Genomic DNA, 17,677 nt, shown 5'->3' with positions numbered 1-17,677 from the left:
AACTAAAGCCTTCTTGAAATCCAAATATACCACATCAACTGCTTCTCCCTTATCTATTCTACCAGTTACATCCTCAAAAAAATTCAGTAGATTAGCTAAGCATGATTCCACTTTCATAAATCCAAGCTGGCTTTGTCTAATCTCGTTAATACTTTCCAAGTGTTCTGGTACCACGTCTTTTATAATAGACTCTAGCATTTTCCCTAATGCTGATGTTAGGCTAACTGGTTTGTAATTCTGTTTTTTTTTTTCTCTCCCTCCTTTTTTAAATAGTGGGGTGACATTTGCCACCCTCCAACATGTAGGAACTGCTCCAGAGTCTATAGAAAGGATGTGGGGGAAAAAAAAATTGGCCCATGCTGTCAGTTTTATTTTTAGCACATCCGATATTTTTATAACAAAACAAAGAAGAAAGAGAAAATACTTATTTTACCGCCCTTGTGGCTTTTCAGATTGGCTATTTGCAGCAGTGTCCAGCACAATACTCTAAAATTCCTGCAGCCTCCAGCAATCCAGAAGGTCAACAACCCTATTCCTAGCTTGGTAGTCCTTCATTTTGCCACTTTTCACATGTTGGCAGATCACCTGTTCCATTGCTTTTCTCAATCATTAGCTTGAGGAACTACGTTCCAGTGAACTTCGAAGAGATGAGTTTTTCCCTTTTTCACTGTGTAGATTGGAGATTAGAATTGGTTTCTACATAACTTCCTTGGGCAGGTGTGTGTGACCTGGTGCATCTACCAATTGCTGTTGCTTCAAAGACTCAGTCAAAAGATGGCTCCTCTATCCATGTACTGCTCTCTCAATACTTCACTGAAGTGTCAAACAAAGCTGGGAAGTGTTGAGGAAAGTATTGATTAGCGCATACCCATTCCCCTCTACTTGGCTCTAAAATGCTGCCTCACTTTTACAATTGTTTAAAGTATCCTTCCATCATCTGAAAACATGTAAAGACCCCCTTTCCTCCCCACCCCTCAACAATGTCACTTAAGAGCCTTTTAACCAATTGGAGGGTTTTAGTTGCTTCTGATGAAGGAATGGTATATGGTCTGCACTGTGGTTTGGAAGTTTGCTTTCTCACAATGCTTTATATTGTTCATTGTTGTCAGGCTGGCAGACAGACAAAACGGCACACGCCAATTTTGGTTTCAGTTCTGGCCACATCTCTGCTGAGTCTTTTCATATTTAGAAGGCTTCAGAGGAACTGGCCCGCACTGAATGAGTAACATCCAGAAACTGGATGGACGTTGAAGAGATGTAGTGCCATGCCAATATGCCTGCCTTAACTATAAAGTCTTGAGATCAAACTGATGCAAAGAGCTATATTGAAAATGTTCTTTATTGCAGTCGCTGACATTCTACAGGAAGAATGTGCATTGTTTCTGTTTACATAGCGTCATTCGTGAGCTAACCCTAACCCTTTGATCCTTTAAGACATTCCTTTAAAAGCCATCTCTGACTAATATCCTGGGCACCCTCGGTTTTCTCTCGTCTTTACCTCTGTATCTGCTTTCTACCAGGGCGTTAGGATGTTCATCCATATTAAAGTTGGTCATGGCATTGCAGGCTCATCGCCACCACTACCCATGTGACTATTGAGCTAAACATGGCCTGTGCCAAGGAGAGAAGAGCGATGCACTGTAGGGGTTGTTTTTTGCCATGCGACTGCAAAGCTTTAGCATTTGAGCATCTCACCAGGCCCAAATCCCCCCAGTTAGGGTGCCAAAATTACCCGCAACATGAGTTATTTTTGTACCCATCCCTTTGCTTCCCTTGCTGATATGGGAAATTATTCATTTTGCTTTGAATCCTGCGGCTGAACAAAGTTTTACTGGTTGGGTGGGGGTGTTTTTACTGGGTTGCATAGCAGTCTGTTCTCCTTTTTAATCCATGATTGAAAACATTCCTTGTTCAGTTAAGTTTATTGCTTCTTCAGCTCAGCTTATAATCATGTTCTCCACTCCCCTACAACATTGTGCAGAATGCTCACTTTTTGATTCCCTGCATTATTTTGGAAAGAGAACTTGCCCTTCCTCCACTACCCTTTTTGTTTTGTCTGTTCCTTAAACATCTCGGTGGTTTGAAATCTGGAACCCAATTTGCTGTTCTATGAATCCTTCCTATTTTTAATTTAGTACAGGGCCTGTCAAGGAGGATGCATTCATTATGTGGCCAAACAGGTTGAGTATCAGCCTGTAAATCCTTTGAACAGTCGGTGGTAAAAGTGGCGGGGATTGCTAGTCAGCCAAGTGATGGAAAGAACATCGGAGTCTTTACCATCACAATCCATAGCTCCAGACTACAACATGCCTGTAAAAAGTGCATGTTGCCACAGCAGCTCGAACACCGAGTGAAATGTAACACAACAGTACAGGGTGTAACCTTAGAGATAAAAACAAAAAACTGCGGATGCTGGAAATCCAAAACAAAAACAGAATTACCTGGAAAAACTCAGCAGGTCTGGCAGCATCGGCGGAGAAGGAAAGAAATGACGTTTCGAGTCCTCATGACCCTTCAACAGAACTGGGTGAATCCAAGGAGATGGGTGAAATATAAGCTGGTTTAAGGTGGGGGGAGAGAAGTGGAGGGGGGTGGTGTGGTTGTAGGGACAAGCAAGCAGTGATAGGAGCAGATAATCAAAAGATGTCACAAACAAAAGAACAAAAGAACAGAGGTGTTGAAGGTGGTGATATTATCTAAACAAATGTGCTAATTAAGAATGGATGGTAGGGCACTCAAGGTACAGACCGCAGGTGTTCTGCAAAGCGGTCGCCCAGTTTACGTTTGGTCTCTCCAATGTAGAGGAGACCACATTGGGAGCAACGAATGCAGTAGACTAAGTTGGGAGAAATGCAAGTGAAATGCTGCTTCACTTGAAAGGAGTGTTTGGGCCCTTGGACTGTCTGTCCGCAAGAATGACCCAAACCTCCCTGTCACTTGCCATTTTAACACTCCACCCTGCTCTCTTGCCCACATGTCTGTCCTTGGCCTACAGTGAAGCCCAACGCAAACTGGAGGAACAGCACCTCATCTTCCGACTAGGCACTTTACAGCCTTCCGGACTGAATATTGAATTCAACAACTATAGATCTTGAACTCCCTCCTCCATCCCCACTCCCTTTCTGTTTCTTCCCCCTTCCTTTTGTTTTTTCCAATAATTTATATCGATTTTTCTTTTCCCACCTATTTCCATTATTTTTAAATCTTTTATGCCCTGCTAGCCTTTCCACCCCACCCTCACTAGAGCCGTATCTTGAGTGCCCTGCCATCCATTCTTAATTAGCACATTTGTTTAGATAATATCACCACCTTCAACACCTCTGTGTTCTTTTGTTCTTTTGTCTGTGACATCTTTTGATGATCTGCTCCTATCACTGCTTGCTTGTCCCTACAACCACACCCACCCCCCCTTCACTTCTCTCCACACCCCCCCCCCCGCACCCCCACCTTAAACGAGCTTATATTTCACCCCTCTCCTTGGATTCACCCAGTTCTGTTGAAGGGTCATGCGGACTCGAAACGTCAACTCTTTTCTTCTCCGCTGATGCTGCCAGACTTGCTAAGTTTTTCCAGGTAATTCTGTTTTTGTTCAGGGTGTAACCTTACTTGCTGTTGTCATGATCACTGTTCATGCTTTTCTATCATCATTTTACCATTTTTAAAAAATTGCTATGTGAACAGTTTCCATTCAGTTTCACAGTTTCAATTGTTACAAGTACAGATTCATGATGTTTGTTACCTGAAGTGTCTCTCCTAACTCTGTCTCTACATTTTTAAGCAAAGAAGGTTTATATTCACCAACTGGCATTGGCCAAAACTACAGGCATTTTAGTTTCTCAAAGAACACTGACTGAAAGCATCCCACATACGGTCTTATTAACATTATTTATGCATCCTCCCTCTCTTTATTTTTCTTCTCTTGAAGGCATTGTTTGAACATGACTTCATGGCCACCAGCAGCCAAAACAGATAAAAGCAAAATACTGCGGATGCTGGAAATCTGAAACAAAAACAAAAATAGCTGGAAAAACTCAGCAGATCTGACAGCATCTGCGGAGAGGAACACAGTTAACGTTTTGAGTCTGTATGACTCTTCACCAGAACTAAGGAAATAGAGAAATGAGGTGAAATATAAGCTGGTAGAGGGGTAGGGGATGGGGGGGGGAAGACAGATAGAGCTGGATAGAGGGCCAGTGATAGGTAGAGGCAAAGGAGAGATTGCCAAAGATGTCATAGACAAAAGGACAAAGGGGTGTTGACAGTGGTGATATTATCTAAGGAATGTGCTAATGGGGACATTAAGGGTAGCAAGCAGCAGGACAAGCAAGTGGCAGATGGCCGTAGTGGATGGGGTGGGGGGAAGGGATTGAAATGGGTTAAAAGGTGGAGATAAAACGACAGATCGAAATAAATTTTAAAATAGGTGGGAAAAGAAAAATATGTTTTTTTAAATTATAAATTATTGGAAAAAGGGGGGGGATCGGAAAGTGGGTGGGGCTGGAAGAGAGAGTTCGTGACCTGAAGTTGTTGAGCTCAATATTCGGTCTGGAAGGCTGTCACGTGCCTAGTCGGAAGATGAGGTGCTGTTCCTCCAGTTTGCGTTGGGCTTCACTGGAACGTTAAAACAGCTTGTCCACACAGCCATTCTTCTTCACACCTGAGGCTGGGGGCAAGTTCATGGCCAGATCCAGACTTGTTCTCCCTCACAGCCTATGCACATTTTTCAGCTGGTATCTGTGGATGGCTTTGATGGGAGGTGGTGGGGGGGGGAAGATGAGGCGCAGAGATCAGATAACTCAGCAAAGGCAATCAGATGGGGGATCGTCTGGCCTGTACGGTTTAATATTGTAGCATGGTATGCCTTTTAGCCATTGAGCCTTGGCTAGAAGGCCTGTAGCAGCCTTTGGTCTTGTATTTACAGGCAAACACAGGATGGGGAAATGATTCTGTAGCCCACCTGTACAGAATCTAGCATTCCCTCAACTGTGTATTCATTTAATGTATCTATCCAATTCTCCTTTTTAAACTTCCTCTCGCTATCTGCTTCACACTGCATTCCGTCCCTGGATATAAGTCAATGAACAGTCCCCTCTTAACCTTGAGTTTGTGCCCCTGATTCTGGAGATTGTGGCGGGCTTGTTCATCTAATTGGAGTTCAATTTTTAGCAATTCCCTAAGAATTTTGGAAATTTGCACAATACCTTATCTTCAGAATAAGCAATTCTAGGCTCCTCGACCAATGATCATAATTCAGATACCTATTACTTTGACCGTCTTCCTTCACAACCTCCAATTCTGAATTGCTGTGGTACAGGGGCCAGAATTGCGCACTCTGTTCCCAGGGCTGAGCATCTCTTCGGGCTTTACACCTTGCCCACATCCTTAGGCCCAGTTACATTCCCTTACTGCCAGCTCAAACTGTGCTGTTGGCTTCAGCAAACTAGTCAATACCTTAAACAAAAACAGAAATACCTGCAAAAACTCAGCAGGTCTGGCAGCATCGGTGGAGAAGAACAAAGTTGACGTTTCGAGTCCTCATGACCCTTCCACAGAACTAATTAAAAATAGGAGAGGGGTGAAATATAAGCTGGTTTAAGGTGGGGGGAGAAGTGGGGGGGTGGTGGTGGTTGTAGGGACAAGCAAGCAGTGATTGGAGCAGATAACCAAAATATGTCACAGATGGAAGAACAAAGAGGTGTTGAAGGTGGTGATATCTAAAAGAATGTGCTAATTAAGAATGGATAGCAGGACAAGCAAGGTACAGATAGCTCTAGTGGGAGTGGGGTGAAATAAGACTAAAAGGGTATAAAAGGTACAGATTTAAAAATGGTAGTCAATGTCTTAAGTCTACCTTGTACATTTTATAGCCTTGGCCACTTGGTTTATATAGCCATGCCAGTGTCATAAATAGTTAAAACTGTATTTTAAAAGGCTAACCTTATTAGAAGTGGACTGATTCAAAATGGACTCTGACGAGGTCATCGTTTGACCATTACTCTTTACCTCCTGAGGGGACAAAGGGACATGCCCAAACGTGAAAGACCCCTCAGAATTCAGGTGTAAGTAGAAGTTATTGACTTTGGTCTTCCTTCAAACACAAAAGACATTGCCTGATGAGAAGTGAAAAGTCACCACAACAGGTGGGATAAGCAGTCAGACTGTAACTAAAGTTATCATGATGCTTTATTTGGAGGATGACTTGGCATTTTTTTTTTATTCATTTATGGGATGTGGGCTTCTCTGGCCAGGCCAGCATTTATTGCCCATCCCTAATTGCCCATGAGAAGGTGGTGGTGAGCTTCTGTCTTGAACTGCTGCAGTCAGTGTGGTGTAGGGACACCCGCAGTGCTGATGGAGAGGGAGTTCCAGGATTTTGACCCAGCGACAATGAAGGAACGGTGATATATTTCCAAGTCAGGGTGGTGATGATGCAGACTCAAATGATATACCAGCCAACTTGGCTGCCTGCTAAGGATATTGTAGAGAAAATTCAAACTACCTTCAGAGACAGAACTCCAGGACAGAAGTTCATCACACAGGGAGAGAGGGGCCAACAAGCACAGCCATCAAACTGCTGTAATCAACCAGGCTTAAAAAGGGCCACACCGCAGCTCATTGAAAGAGATATAAAGAACCACCTCTCTCTCCCTTATCTGGTTCTATCTTCAAGCTTACCTGAGAAAAGCAGCCTCTTGCAGATCAACTGCAGGAGCTATCGCATCTGCTGAGACATCCTCTGCAATTTCAAAGCCTTTATTTCAGCTAATGTAACAACTCAACTATGAAATTACTGGCCTGCAGCAAAGCAGAGACTGATATCCATTCCCTTTATTATGAGCGTTGTTTTTAGCCTCCTCAGTATCTAGTTTTTGTGAGAGAGAGAGTGAGACGTAATTTTCTTTGGTAAGTTCCAGGGGCAAAAGTGTGAAAAACAAACTAATATTTTTCCCCTTTTTTTAAATACAAGAGGCTTCTTGCTGTTATTTAAAATTGACTCACTCACTCCTAGGGTTAGAGATGCACAGCCTCACAAACAAACATGAATAATCACAGGCAATAAAGCGTAACACCTTAAAATTGCCTGCAACAATACATATTGCGGTACAAATACCCCTCTGAAGGGGGTCGTTCAGCCCATTCTGCATGTGCCAGCTCTTTAGATAGTCCCATTCCTCTGTTCCTTACCCATAGCCTTACAATTTTTTTTAAAAGTATGTATTTGCCGCCCTTTTGAAAGTTAATATTGAATCTAATTCTATCATGTGTTGGTAACGCAACCCACTGCATGTTAGAAAAACAACTTTCCTTGTCCTTTTTTTTTGCCCATTTTTTTTTATTAATTAACCGCCCAATGGAGCTGATTTAATTTTACATTTATTTATTTAGCCTGGTCCTTGTTTGGTCAACAATTACATTTCACTCATGTTGCTACCTCATTTCAGTTGTAATCTGGTTTGGTAGGTAGTGCACCCCCCTTCAGAAGCAAGAGGTGGTGGGTTCAAGCCTCACTCCAGGGGCTGGAGCCCATAACCTAGGTTGCTTATTGAATGCAATGCTGAAGGATTGTAGAATTATTGGATCTTCTGGCCTTCAGACAAGACATAACGAGCAGGGGAGTTCTACTGGTATCCTGACCAACATTTATCCTGCAGCCGCCATTACCAAAACAGGTAACTTGGTATTTACAAAACAAAAAAACAAAAAACTTGGTATTTATCTTGTTGTCATCGTCGTTTGTGGGGCCTGGGTGTCTGAAAACTGGGCGTGGAGTTTGCCTACCAAAACAACATTCCGAAAGTAGCTTTTTATTTGTGAAGAGCTTTGGGATGTCCTGTGCATGTGAAAATAATAAATTCAGATTTGTTCTTTTCGTCTTTTCTTTCCACACTATTGTACATTATTCCAGAATGAATGTTGTATGATCTACCTAGTTTCCAAAGCTCTGTGGACATCTCTGATCCTGCTTTTCAAGCATTTTGAAAACCTAGGTGTACCATTGGGACCACTTTACAAATGGCCGAGCCCACTGGACAGACCATGTGCTGCTTATCCAATAACAGAATGACGATGTTGATTGTTATTTTTAAATTTCCTTTTGTTTATTTGCCATTTGACTAGGACTGTATCAAATGACTTGCTAAAGTCAAGATGCATGATAAAGACAGACGTGTAAGGTACAGAACAAAAGCTAAACACTCCATTATCACTGTCCCTTCATCATGGCTGGGCAACAATCCTAAAAATCTGTTTTAACAGGACTGCAGCAGTTTGAGATGACTCGTCACCACCTTTTTGAAGGCAACTAGGGATGTGAGATTGATGCTAGCAATGCCCATATCTCCAAGAATGATTCTTTTAAAAAGCTCATCCACCAATTCTGTTACATCCATGTAAGAGTTCCAGCAAATAGCAGACATGGAGCAGAGTTTGTAAGCCGCTGCCAGCTTAAACTTGTCACCTTTTCTGTTGTGAGACAGAAAATTGATCTGCTTGTTTTATAATCGACTTTTACAATAAAACAATAAAAGGTTTTTTTTCTCCCCCTCCGCTGTAGCTATCAGCTGACCAACCCGTGATTCCCTGGAGCATGTTGGGAAGTTAACTGAACAAAGATGAGCTATTTTCCAGCCTCCAGTTATTTAATGAGCTGTGAAAATATTCAACCACAGCCTCCCACTGTCCTCCCCTGCCCCTGCCCCCCAGCATCCCTCTTCCCTCCTGACTCTCTTTGGCAAAGTGTTCTTGGACACAGTCCTCAGTCCTTTTGGTCTTGTTGGCTTAAGAATGTTTGTTTTCCTTTTTATGGCCCTTTTTTGTCTCTGATCTCTAAGGATCTGGCTCTATTTCTTCCACCTCACTGACCACCACTTCTCTCTCTGGTTTAATAAAACTGCTTTATTGTTCTCCCATTTCTCTTATCTATAATAACGTGTAATGTTCTCCCAATGTTTTGTTCATTGTGAACCATGTTTTAATCCCTTTTGTTACTCCCCTCTTTCTCTCCCATGTTGTTGCCCCTTTCAGGATTTTCTATAAAACTCCTTGCTTTTCCTTCAAACTGTACAAAGAATTTATTTTTCATGTCATGTAGGCCCAGATTTCTTTGGCTCTCAATTTTGGTAATGTTTTGCCGTTTTTCAGTCTGTTAGTATTAACCCATTCATTTTTTGGTCCAACACTTCACACTTGGCCATCTAACCAGCTACCGTTATTTCCACAGAACTCCCCCCTTTATTTTTTTTGCCCCCTGATGAGCATAATCCGCCACATCCTCCATTTAGCACCTCCTTGCTGTTATGTGGATCAGATCTGGAATTGTGGAGGCATGGGACCGGAATCTGTGTCTGGATCTGCTACGTGCTACTTCTAGGATGAGGACTGATGAGTGATGTGGGACCAAAACCACCACCTGTATTAAGGGGCTAAAACCTGCGCCTAGATCTACTCCATGATAGTTTCAGTCAAGAGGGCCTCCATGGTTTCCCTCCTTCTATTGCCTCCTGCAGCTAAAAAGCCAAGTCCTTAGCTATCACCTAATGCAAATTTAAAACCCAATTTATTGTAATTCCAACTTCACCAAAGCTTCTCGTTACAAATGCATGTATCGAGCACCGTTCCCTTTCACCCCTCAGTTCCCATGGACCATCTGTCTTTACTCTCCTTCCCCCAGTTTAATTACCCATAGAGAGAGAGATGCGCGCACGCACACACCTTTACAGAATGCTGTCATATTCCCAAAAATATTAAAAAGATAACATCCCTCTTCACAGTACAAAGAAAATGACTTTTTCTTTCATGGCCTTATGATTTTTCTCCAGGATTGCACCCGCCAGTGTCTTGGAGATTGATCTTCAATTCCTGGAGACTGCAGGCCAGTCCTGGTGGGTTGGCCACCCTACCACTCATACAACCCTTCACTTCGCCAATAGTCACCTCCTCTACTACTCCTATCAAGACCCTTCTTAAAATCCACCTCTGACAATGCTTTCCTAATCCCCTTCTTCTGCCCATTCCCTACCTTGCATCGCTCTGGTTTCCTTTTACTGTGTCTGGAGCCAATCCATTTGTTGAGTTGACCCATCTGAGGGGATTGCCTGGTTATTACCTCACTGCTTTTTGTGTGGCCTTGCTGTGTGAAAATTGGCTGCTGTGCCCCTTACAGTACAACACTGTTGCAATTATGGCAAAAACCAAATACTACCAATGCTGGAAATGGGATATAAAAACTGCGATGCTGGGAGTACTCAGCAAGGCAGGCAGAACCTACGGAGAGAGAAACAGAGTTAATGTTTCAGGTTGACGACCATTCATAAGAATTGATTGTCTGTAGAATGCTTTGGGGCATTGTGGAAGGCGCTATATAAATGCAAGCCCTTTTCCTTTGACTTCAGTATGGAATTGACAAGACTGCCCTAAGTTCACGCGTGCCAAGATAAAAATGACTGTGATCACTTTGGAGATCGATTTGTTTGAATAATGTGTGTGCTTTCCACCTCTTTGCAGGCTCATAGCAACAGAGCTGGCCAGAATTCATTCTATTCACGCCCACAACGGCTGTATTCCTAAACCCAACCTCTGGGTGAAAATGCGAAAGTATATGGCTCTCATCTCCTCGGAGTTCACACCAGAAGCTAAAAATACTCGGTATGTACTCAACAATGATGGTTTATCGAAATCAACTGGCCTAGTTACAGAGTGAGCAACCTTTACCCTGCTGCATACATAGCTAGCTTCTCATGGAGTCACTGTGAATTAATTCAGTAGCTGCTGCTCTCGAACTTTTACATTTGTGTTACGTTACGTGTTTGGAGAAGTGGCTCTTTTGGATACTTGAGCACTTTTGCTAAATTAAAAATACAGCCATTTACTATTTTCATGTGATTTTGTGTAGTCATCTAGCGATTTTTTAATCACCGTTTTCCCTTGACTCCTAAGATCAGATGATTCATGTATATCCAGCTGGGTTTAGGCTGAAAGGTCAAGGGATAGCCACGAGAAGTGTGATCCATTTCCGATTTCTCTCTCCCTAAGCTCTAGCCCAGGAACGAGTGAAACCAGCTGAGTTGTTGCCCTGCCCTGCTATATTAATTCACCATGGGCTTGGGATCTTATCAATACGACTCAGTACTGCATGCTGCACTTACCCACTAAGCCACACTTCAAGCCAACAGTGTAAGTGCTTGCATTGGAATCCATGATGTACAAACTGCCAGCTCAATATGACCATAACATATCTGTGCAGTGCCCTGAAAAGGCTATGAGCTTTAAGTAAATTGTGTACCCAACTTCATTTGGAAGACGCCCTTTTATACTTAACCAAAGATTTTGATTATTTTAACAAAAAAGACAAGAACAGTAAGAAACCTTTATCCCACTGAATATTTAATAACTTCACATAGCCACATAATGCAAAACCCTTATCCTGTTGAAATTGGTCACCTCTCAGTATGGTTAAATAGTGAGGAACCCTTGCACTGTTGAATTAACAGTGACTCCGTAGTCATTTGCGAAATGCATTGAATGAGAAATACGCAAGTGGAGGATGAAGATAAGTTCAGAAAAAAGTGGCAAACTTGAGCGGGTGGTGATGAAATCTGCTTGAACCTGGGATTAATGCGAATGGAAATCTTTTAATGTTTTCAAATCTCCTTTTGTGCGCATTTATCAACGTGAAAGATTTTGGTTAATTTTTAGGCATGAAAGACTGCTGATTCATAGCCTTGGCTAGCAGGCTTCTGTGAGTGCATGCCTTTAGAATTAGTACCACACTGTCTCCTGCTCTAAGTGTTGCAACGACCTGTAGGCTTGTGCGAGTAGCCCCTTCAGAATTAGTGCCATACCATTCCCTGACTCGAGTCTGCTTTAGCCCACAAACCGAGGTGAAGGTTTCCAACAGCTGAGGTAAGGAATTTATGGATTAAATGTGTTTTTTTTTTGGTTCTGATGGCCTTAATCAGGATTAAAGAATTGTGGTTTTAAATCCATTCAGGAAATAAGTTTGCTTTGAATGCAGGACCCTGCTCATATAGTTTACAGTTGTAGAATTACATATTTGATATATATTGTGTGCTCTAATTGTATATTATACAGTTCTGTTTATGATAAATAGTATGTTATGTATATAGTGCTGTGTATTCTCAGCCTGGATCTTCTGCGAAGCAGCAATCATCGTTGGAGTGTCACTCTGCTCAAACATTTCAAAGCTGCCACTGGGCTCCCCATTTCTGGCCAGCTCTTCTGGGCCTGGCTTCTTCAGGAATGGGGATTGCTTCATCCCTTGGAGAACCCCATCGCAGCACTGTAGCATCAGGGGAAGACAAGACACACACACGCACCCTTTTTACGACACTAGCTGCTATGTGGTAAATTTAAATATCCGGTGTGAATGTTAGTGAACGGGGCGTGAATAGGTGAGTGGATGAAAAGTGGGTAGATGGGGGGAGGTAAGTGGGAAGGGTGGGCAGGAGAGTGAGGTGGCAGGTGGTGAGGTGGGCAGGTAGGTCAGGGGTTGGTTAGGTTGGGTCAGGGGGTAGTCGGGTGGTGGGGTGGCAGGTGGGTAGGATGGCAGGTGGTGAGGTGGGCAGGTAGGTCGGGGGTTGGTAAGGTTGGGTCAGGGGGTAGTCAGGGATGGTCCGGGGTTAGAATGATCAGGAAGGGTAGTTGGGTTGGGTTGGGGGTTTGGTTGGGAGCCAGGGGATGTGTTGGGTTGAGCGGGGGTTGCAGTCAGGGGGTTGGGATGGGGTAGTTGGGATATCGAGAGGTTGGAGGTGGTGTGGGGGGGGAGGTGGTGGTCAGTGTGTGATTGGGGTGTCAGTTGTATAATTACCCAGGAGTTAGACTAGGAGTTTTCTGTCTATGGGTAACTATTCAGGTAAATATATCAGAACAGTCCAAAGTTTCGGACTCTAACTCAGAGTTGGAGATGTTTTTGGAGGGTCCTAAGGAGCAAGGGAATTGCCCATTGGAAGTTCAAACTCCCTGGCAATTCCCATGGCGATCAGCACGTTGGGATGTCCGCAGGGTCCTGACTCCGACAATCCGGAGACAAGAAGATCTGGGCCCTCATTTCTACGTTTATTGTAGTTGTCCTTTATCGTGGCAGCAATGCCTTACTTTTCTCCTCTCTTGAAGAAGGTGTGCTTTACTAGGATATGTTTCAACAGGTACTGGGAGCTCTCTGGAACACTGACAAATAGGATCTTCAGCATGTAACTTAGGCAGGAATTTCGATGAAGCAACACACCCCAGTGTACAATCAGAATGTAACCGCATAGAACCTGTCCAGCTAACCCATCAAGTCTGCACTGGTGTTACCTTTCCCCCACACAGGCCGCCTGGTCTAGTGTCACCCTGCTCAAACCACAATTTGCTTAATATTCCTTTTTCAAGCAACTTTCTAATCCTCTTTTAAAGAGTTCATGGACATTTGTTTCAACAGATGTTTGCACAAGAGAATTCCAATTTCTAACTAGACTTCTGTTTAAAGGACCTATTTTTATTTATACCCTCCCTTTAATTCTTTTTGTGATGATCATATATCTGTGTCCTCTTATTACCATCTTATTGAGCAGTTATAAACGGCTATTTGCCTCATCAGAAGACTTGGCCTTCAAAGCCTTTATCACATCATTTCATGACTGTCCCTGTTCAAGTGCGATGCAACACTAACAGCTCAAGGCTTCTCTGACAGCATCCCCCAAATGCACAATCTCCACCACCCCTCTAAGGATATGGGTGGCTGGTGCTTGGGATTGCTACCACCTCCTAAGTCCCCTGTCCGAGTCCCATACCATCCTGACTTGGGCATCTCTTCATTGTTGCCAGGTCAAAATCCTGGAGCTCCCCATCTAACTGCGCCATGGGTGCACCTTCACACAGAGGTTCAAGAAGGCTTTTCCCACCACTTTGTCAAGGACAATTGGGGATGGGCAATCAGTGCCAGCCTTGCCAATGATGCCCATATCTGGAGAATCAATAGATAGCTCTTCAAGTCTCTCGTAATATCTATAAATCCTCTTCCCATGTAATACCCTATTGAATCTGTACCGCAACTTCACTATTGTAGTTATATCCTTAATATACCAGAGTGGCTAGACTGTACACAATACTCCGACTGTGGCCGAATTAGGGTCTTTGACAGCTTCGTTGTCACCAGCTTGCTTTTATATTCACATTTTCCTATGTTGAATGTCATGTGCCACCTGTCTACCCAATCTGCCACCCTTTGTCCTCCTGCAGCCTAGTGATTTTTAATCCATGTTTCCCCTTGACTCCTCAGACCAGATGATTCATGTATATCCAGCTGGGTGTTGGCTGAAGGGTCAAGGGACAGTCATGAGGAGTGTGGCCCATTTCAGATTTCTCCCTCCCTAAGCTCTAGCCCAGAAACAAATGAGGCCAACTGAGGTGTTGCCCTGCCCCCGTGCATTAACTTACCATGGGCATTGAACTTGGGATCTTTCTTATCAATATGACTCAATAACATGCTGCACTGGCCCACTAAGCCACTCTTAAAGCCAACATTGGAAGTGTTTGCATTGGAATCCATGACGCAAACTGCCAGCTCAATATGACCATTGACAGGAAATTGGGAACAGCTTTACCATGACTAAAGCACTACATTCTACCAGTTAAAAATCAACAGTTTCTTAAAAGGATTTCTCAAGGATTGCACAGTATAATGGGGCTCAGCTGCCAACACCCTGTACGTGGGTCACGCAATGATAGTGGCCATTGGCCGAGGACCCACAGCAAGGGCCGTTCCTTCATGGGAGGCGAGGACCTTGGGCAAAATTCGTGCCAGCTCTTGAGAGGCGTACATCTAAACTGGTTTTTGCTTTGCTTCAGGATTCAGAAGAAAGTGCCACCTTTGGAGACACTGGAGAAGGAAATGGCGTGGATGAAGGAATACTTGTCGGAGCTGAACTCCCCCACGGTCCTTTGCCATAATGATCTCCTCTGCAAGAATATCATCTACAATGAAAAGGAAGGTGAGGACCTGGTTATACAGCAGGCGAGCTGTTCCATCGTGTTCCTGCTCTACTCTGGCGCACCTTTTGACTGTGTTATTTTTTTTAAAATCACCGAATATATAAATTTAGAAGAGTTAGGGCTGATCACTAATCTGGGACTGAATGCTGTGCCAAGTTCCAAAGAGACTTGCTGCTTGGTCTAAGCTCTGGTCAGGGGAACGTGAACCGAGTCACTCGTCTATCATTGGGTTCCCTCATTCTGTGTGCGCTTGATTGCAAGGGGCTCTCCAAGCCCAGGTTGTTGCATGTGGTAACTGGGTAACATCTCCTCATGGTCAGTTTTCTTGGCAATGGATTTGTGTGCCTTTCTGTGTAGTTGATGTCATTTCGTCGGGGGTTTATGAGATATCGTGAATGAGTTTTATTTCGAACAGATAGTAAGACCAATAGCTCATCGTGATGCCTGATTGAATAGGTTCCGGCTTCTCATCCCGCAGTACTTAATTGTCTACTTAAGTATTGAATACAATCGAATCATGGTCCTTTTGAGTAGCATCACAGGCTCAATCACATCCCATTGGTGTATAATGCTGGCAGTGTTCCTTCCCATTTACATCACATTTATTGGAGAGATATGCCTTGTAGGCAGTAATGCCCTCACACACTGTCAGCTTTGTGTTGCCTCTTCTTTATCTGTTCACCACACATTCGCTTGTGGATGTAGATGTTATCACTCCAGTTATTTCATCCTTTGCAGCAATACAATAAATAATCTGTCACCCCTGAGCTGGCTCCTGCTGCAGCTGTTGTCTGAAATTCCCAGCATTTTATTGAATTGGGAACATGGCACTTTGAGTCTGATATTCGTTTATATGGATTTTTGCTGGGGTCTGGTGTGAGACTGACAGCAAAGCTGCAACTGGCTGTGGGGCTGACTGACAGTCTCCCTGCGACTGGCTGCGGGGCTGACTGACAGTCTCCCTGCGACTGGCTGCGGGGCTGACTGACAGTCTCCCTGCGACTGGCTGCGGGGCTGACTGACAGTCTCCCTGCGACTGGCTGCGGGGCTGACTGACAGTCTCCCTGCGACTGGCTGCGGGGCTGACTGACAGTCTCCCTGCGACTGGCTGCGGGGCTGACTGACAGTCTCCCTGCGACTGGCTGCGGGGCTGACACACTGACAGTCTCCCTGCGACTGGCTGCGGGGCTGACAGACTGACAGTCCCCCTGCATCTGGCTGCGGGGCTGACAGACTGACAGTCCCCCTGCATCTGGCTGCGGGGCTGACAGACTGACAGTCCCCCTGCATCTGGCTGCGGGACTGACAGACTGACAGTCCCCCTGCATCTGGCTGCGGGGCTGACAGACTGACAGTCCCCCTGCATCTGGCTGCGGGGCTGACAGACTGACAGTCCCCCTGCATCTGGCTGCGGGGCTGACAGACTGACAGTCCCCCTGCATCTGGCTGCGGGGCTGACAGACTGACAGTCCCCCTGCATCTGGCTGCGGGGCTGACAGACTGACAGTCCCCCTGCATCTGGCTGCGGGGCTGACAGACTGACAGTCCCCCTGCATCTGGCTGCGGGGCTGACAGACTGACAGTCTCCCTGCGACTGGCTGCGGGGCTGACAGACTGACAGTCTCCCAGCGACTGGCTGCGGGGCTGACAGACTGACAGTCTCCCAGCGACTGGCTGCGGGGCTGACAGACTGACAGTCTCCCTGCGACTGGCTGCGGGGCTGACTGACAGTCTCCCAGCGACTGGCTGCGGGGCTGACAGACTGACAGTCCCCCTGCATCTGGCTGCGGGGCTGACAGACTGACAGTCCCCCTGCATCTGGCTGCGGGGCTGACAGACTGACAGTCCCCCTGCATCTGGCTGCGGGGCTGACAGACTGACAGTCCCCCTGCATCTGGCTGCGGGGCTGACAGACTGACAGTCCCCCTGTATCTGGCTGCGGGGCTGACAGACTGACAGTCCCCCTGCATCTGGCTGCGGGGCTGACAGACTGACAGTCTCCCTGCATCTGGCTGCGGGGCTGACAGACTGACAGTCTCCCTGTGACTGGCTGCGGGGCTGACTGACAGTCTCCCAGCGACTGGCTGCGGGGCTGATAGACTGACAGTCTCCCAGCGACTGGCTGCGGGGCTGACAGACTGACAGTCTCCCAGCGACTGGCTGCGGGGCTGACAGACTGACAGTCTCCCAGTGACTGGCTGCGGGGCTGACAGACTGACAGTCTCCCAGCGACTGGCTGCGGGGCTGACAGACTGACAGTCTCCCAGCGACTGGCTGCGGGGCTGACAGACTGACAGTCTCCCAGCGACTGGCTGCGGGGCTGACAGACTGACAGTCTCCCAGCGACTGGCTGCGGGGCTGACAGACTGACAGTCTCCCAGCGACTGGCTGCGGGGCTGACAGACTGACAGTCTCCCAGCGACTGGCTGCGGGGCTGACAGACTGACAGTCTCCCAGCGACTGGCTGCGGGGCTGACAGACTGACAGTCTCCCAGCGACTGGCTGCGGGGCTGACAGACTGACAGTCTCCCAGCGACTGGCTGCGGGGCTGACAGACTGACAGTCTCCCAGCGACTGGCTGCGGGGCTGACAGACTGACAGTCTCCCAGCGACTGGCTGCGGGGCTGACAGACTGACAGTCTCCCAGCGACTGGCTGCGGGGCTGACAGACTGACAGTCTCCCAGC

General features: G+C 45.7%; 1 protein-coding gene across 3 annotated transcripts in view; it reads left to right on the top strand.

The window, feature by feature from the left end:
* The window catches only part of LOC121282038 (ethanolamine kinase 1-like), a 155,024-nt gene that overhangs the window by 116,133 nt on the left and 21,214 nt on the right, over nt 1-17,677 (top strand). For all 3 annotated transcript variants that reach the window (XM_041195397.1, XM_041195396.1, XM_041195398.1), the window contains 2 exons: nt 10,504-10,644; nt 14,848-14,990. In XM_041195397.1, the coding sequence (XP_041051331.1) occupies nt 10,504-10,644; nt 14,848-14,990 (284 nt within the window). The remainder of the gene's footprint in view (nt 1-10,503; nt 10,645-14,847; nt 14,991-17,677) is intronic.

Source organism: Carcharodon carcharias, chromosome 9 (genome assembly GCF_017639515.1).
Source record: "Carcharodon carcharias isolate sCarCar2 chromosome 9, sCarCar2.pri, whole genome shotgun sequence".
Lineage (NCBI taxonomy): Eukaryota > Metazoa > Chordata > Chondrichthyes > Lamniformes > Lamnidae > Carcharodon > Carcharodon carcharias.
Note: the sequence above shows the minus strand (reverse complement) of the source record. Positions and strands in the feature narration are given on the sequence as shown.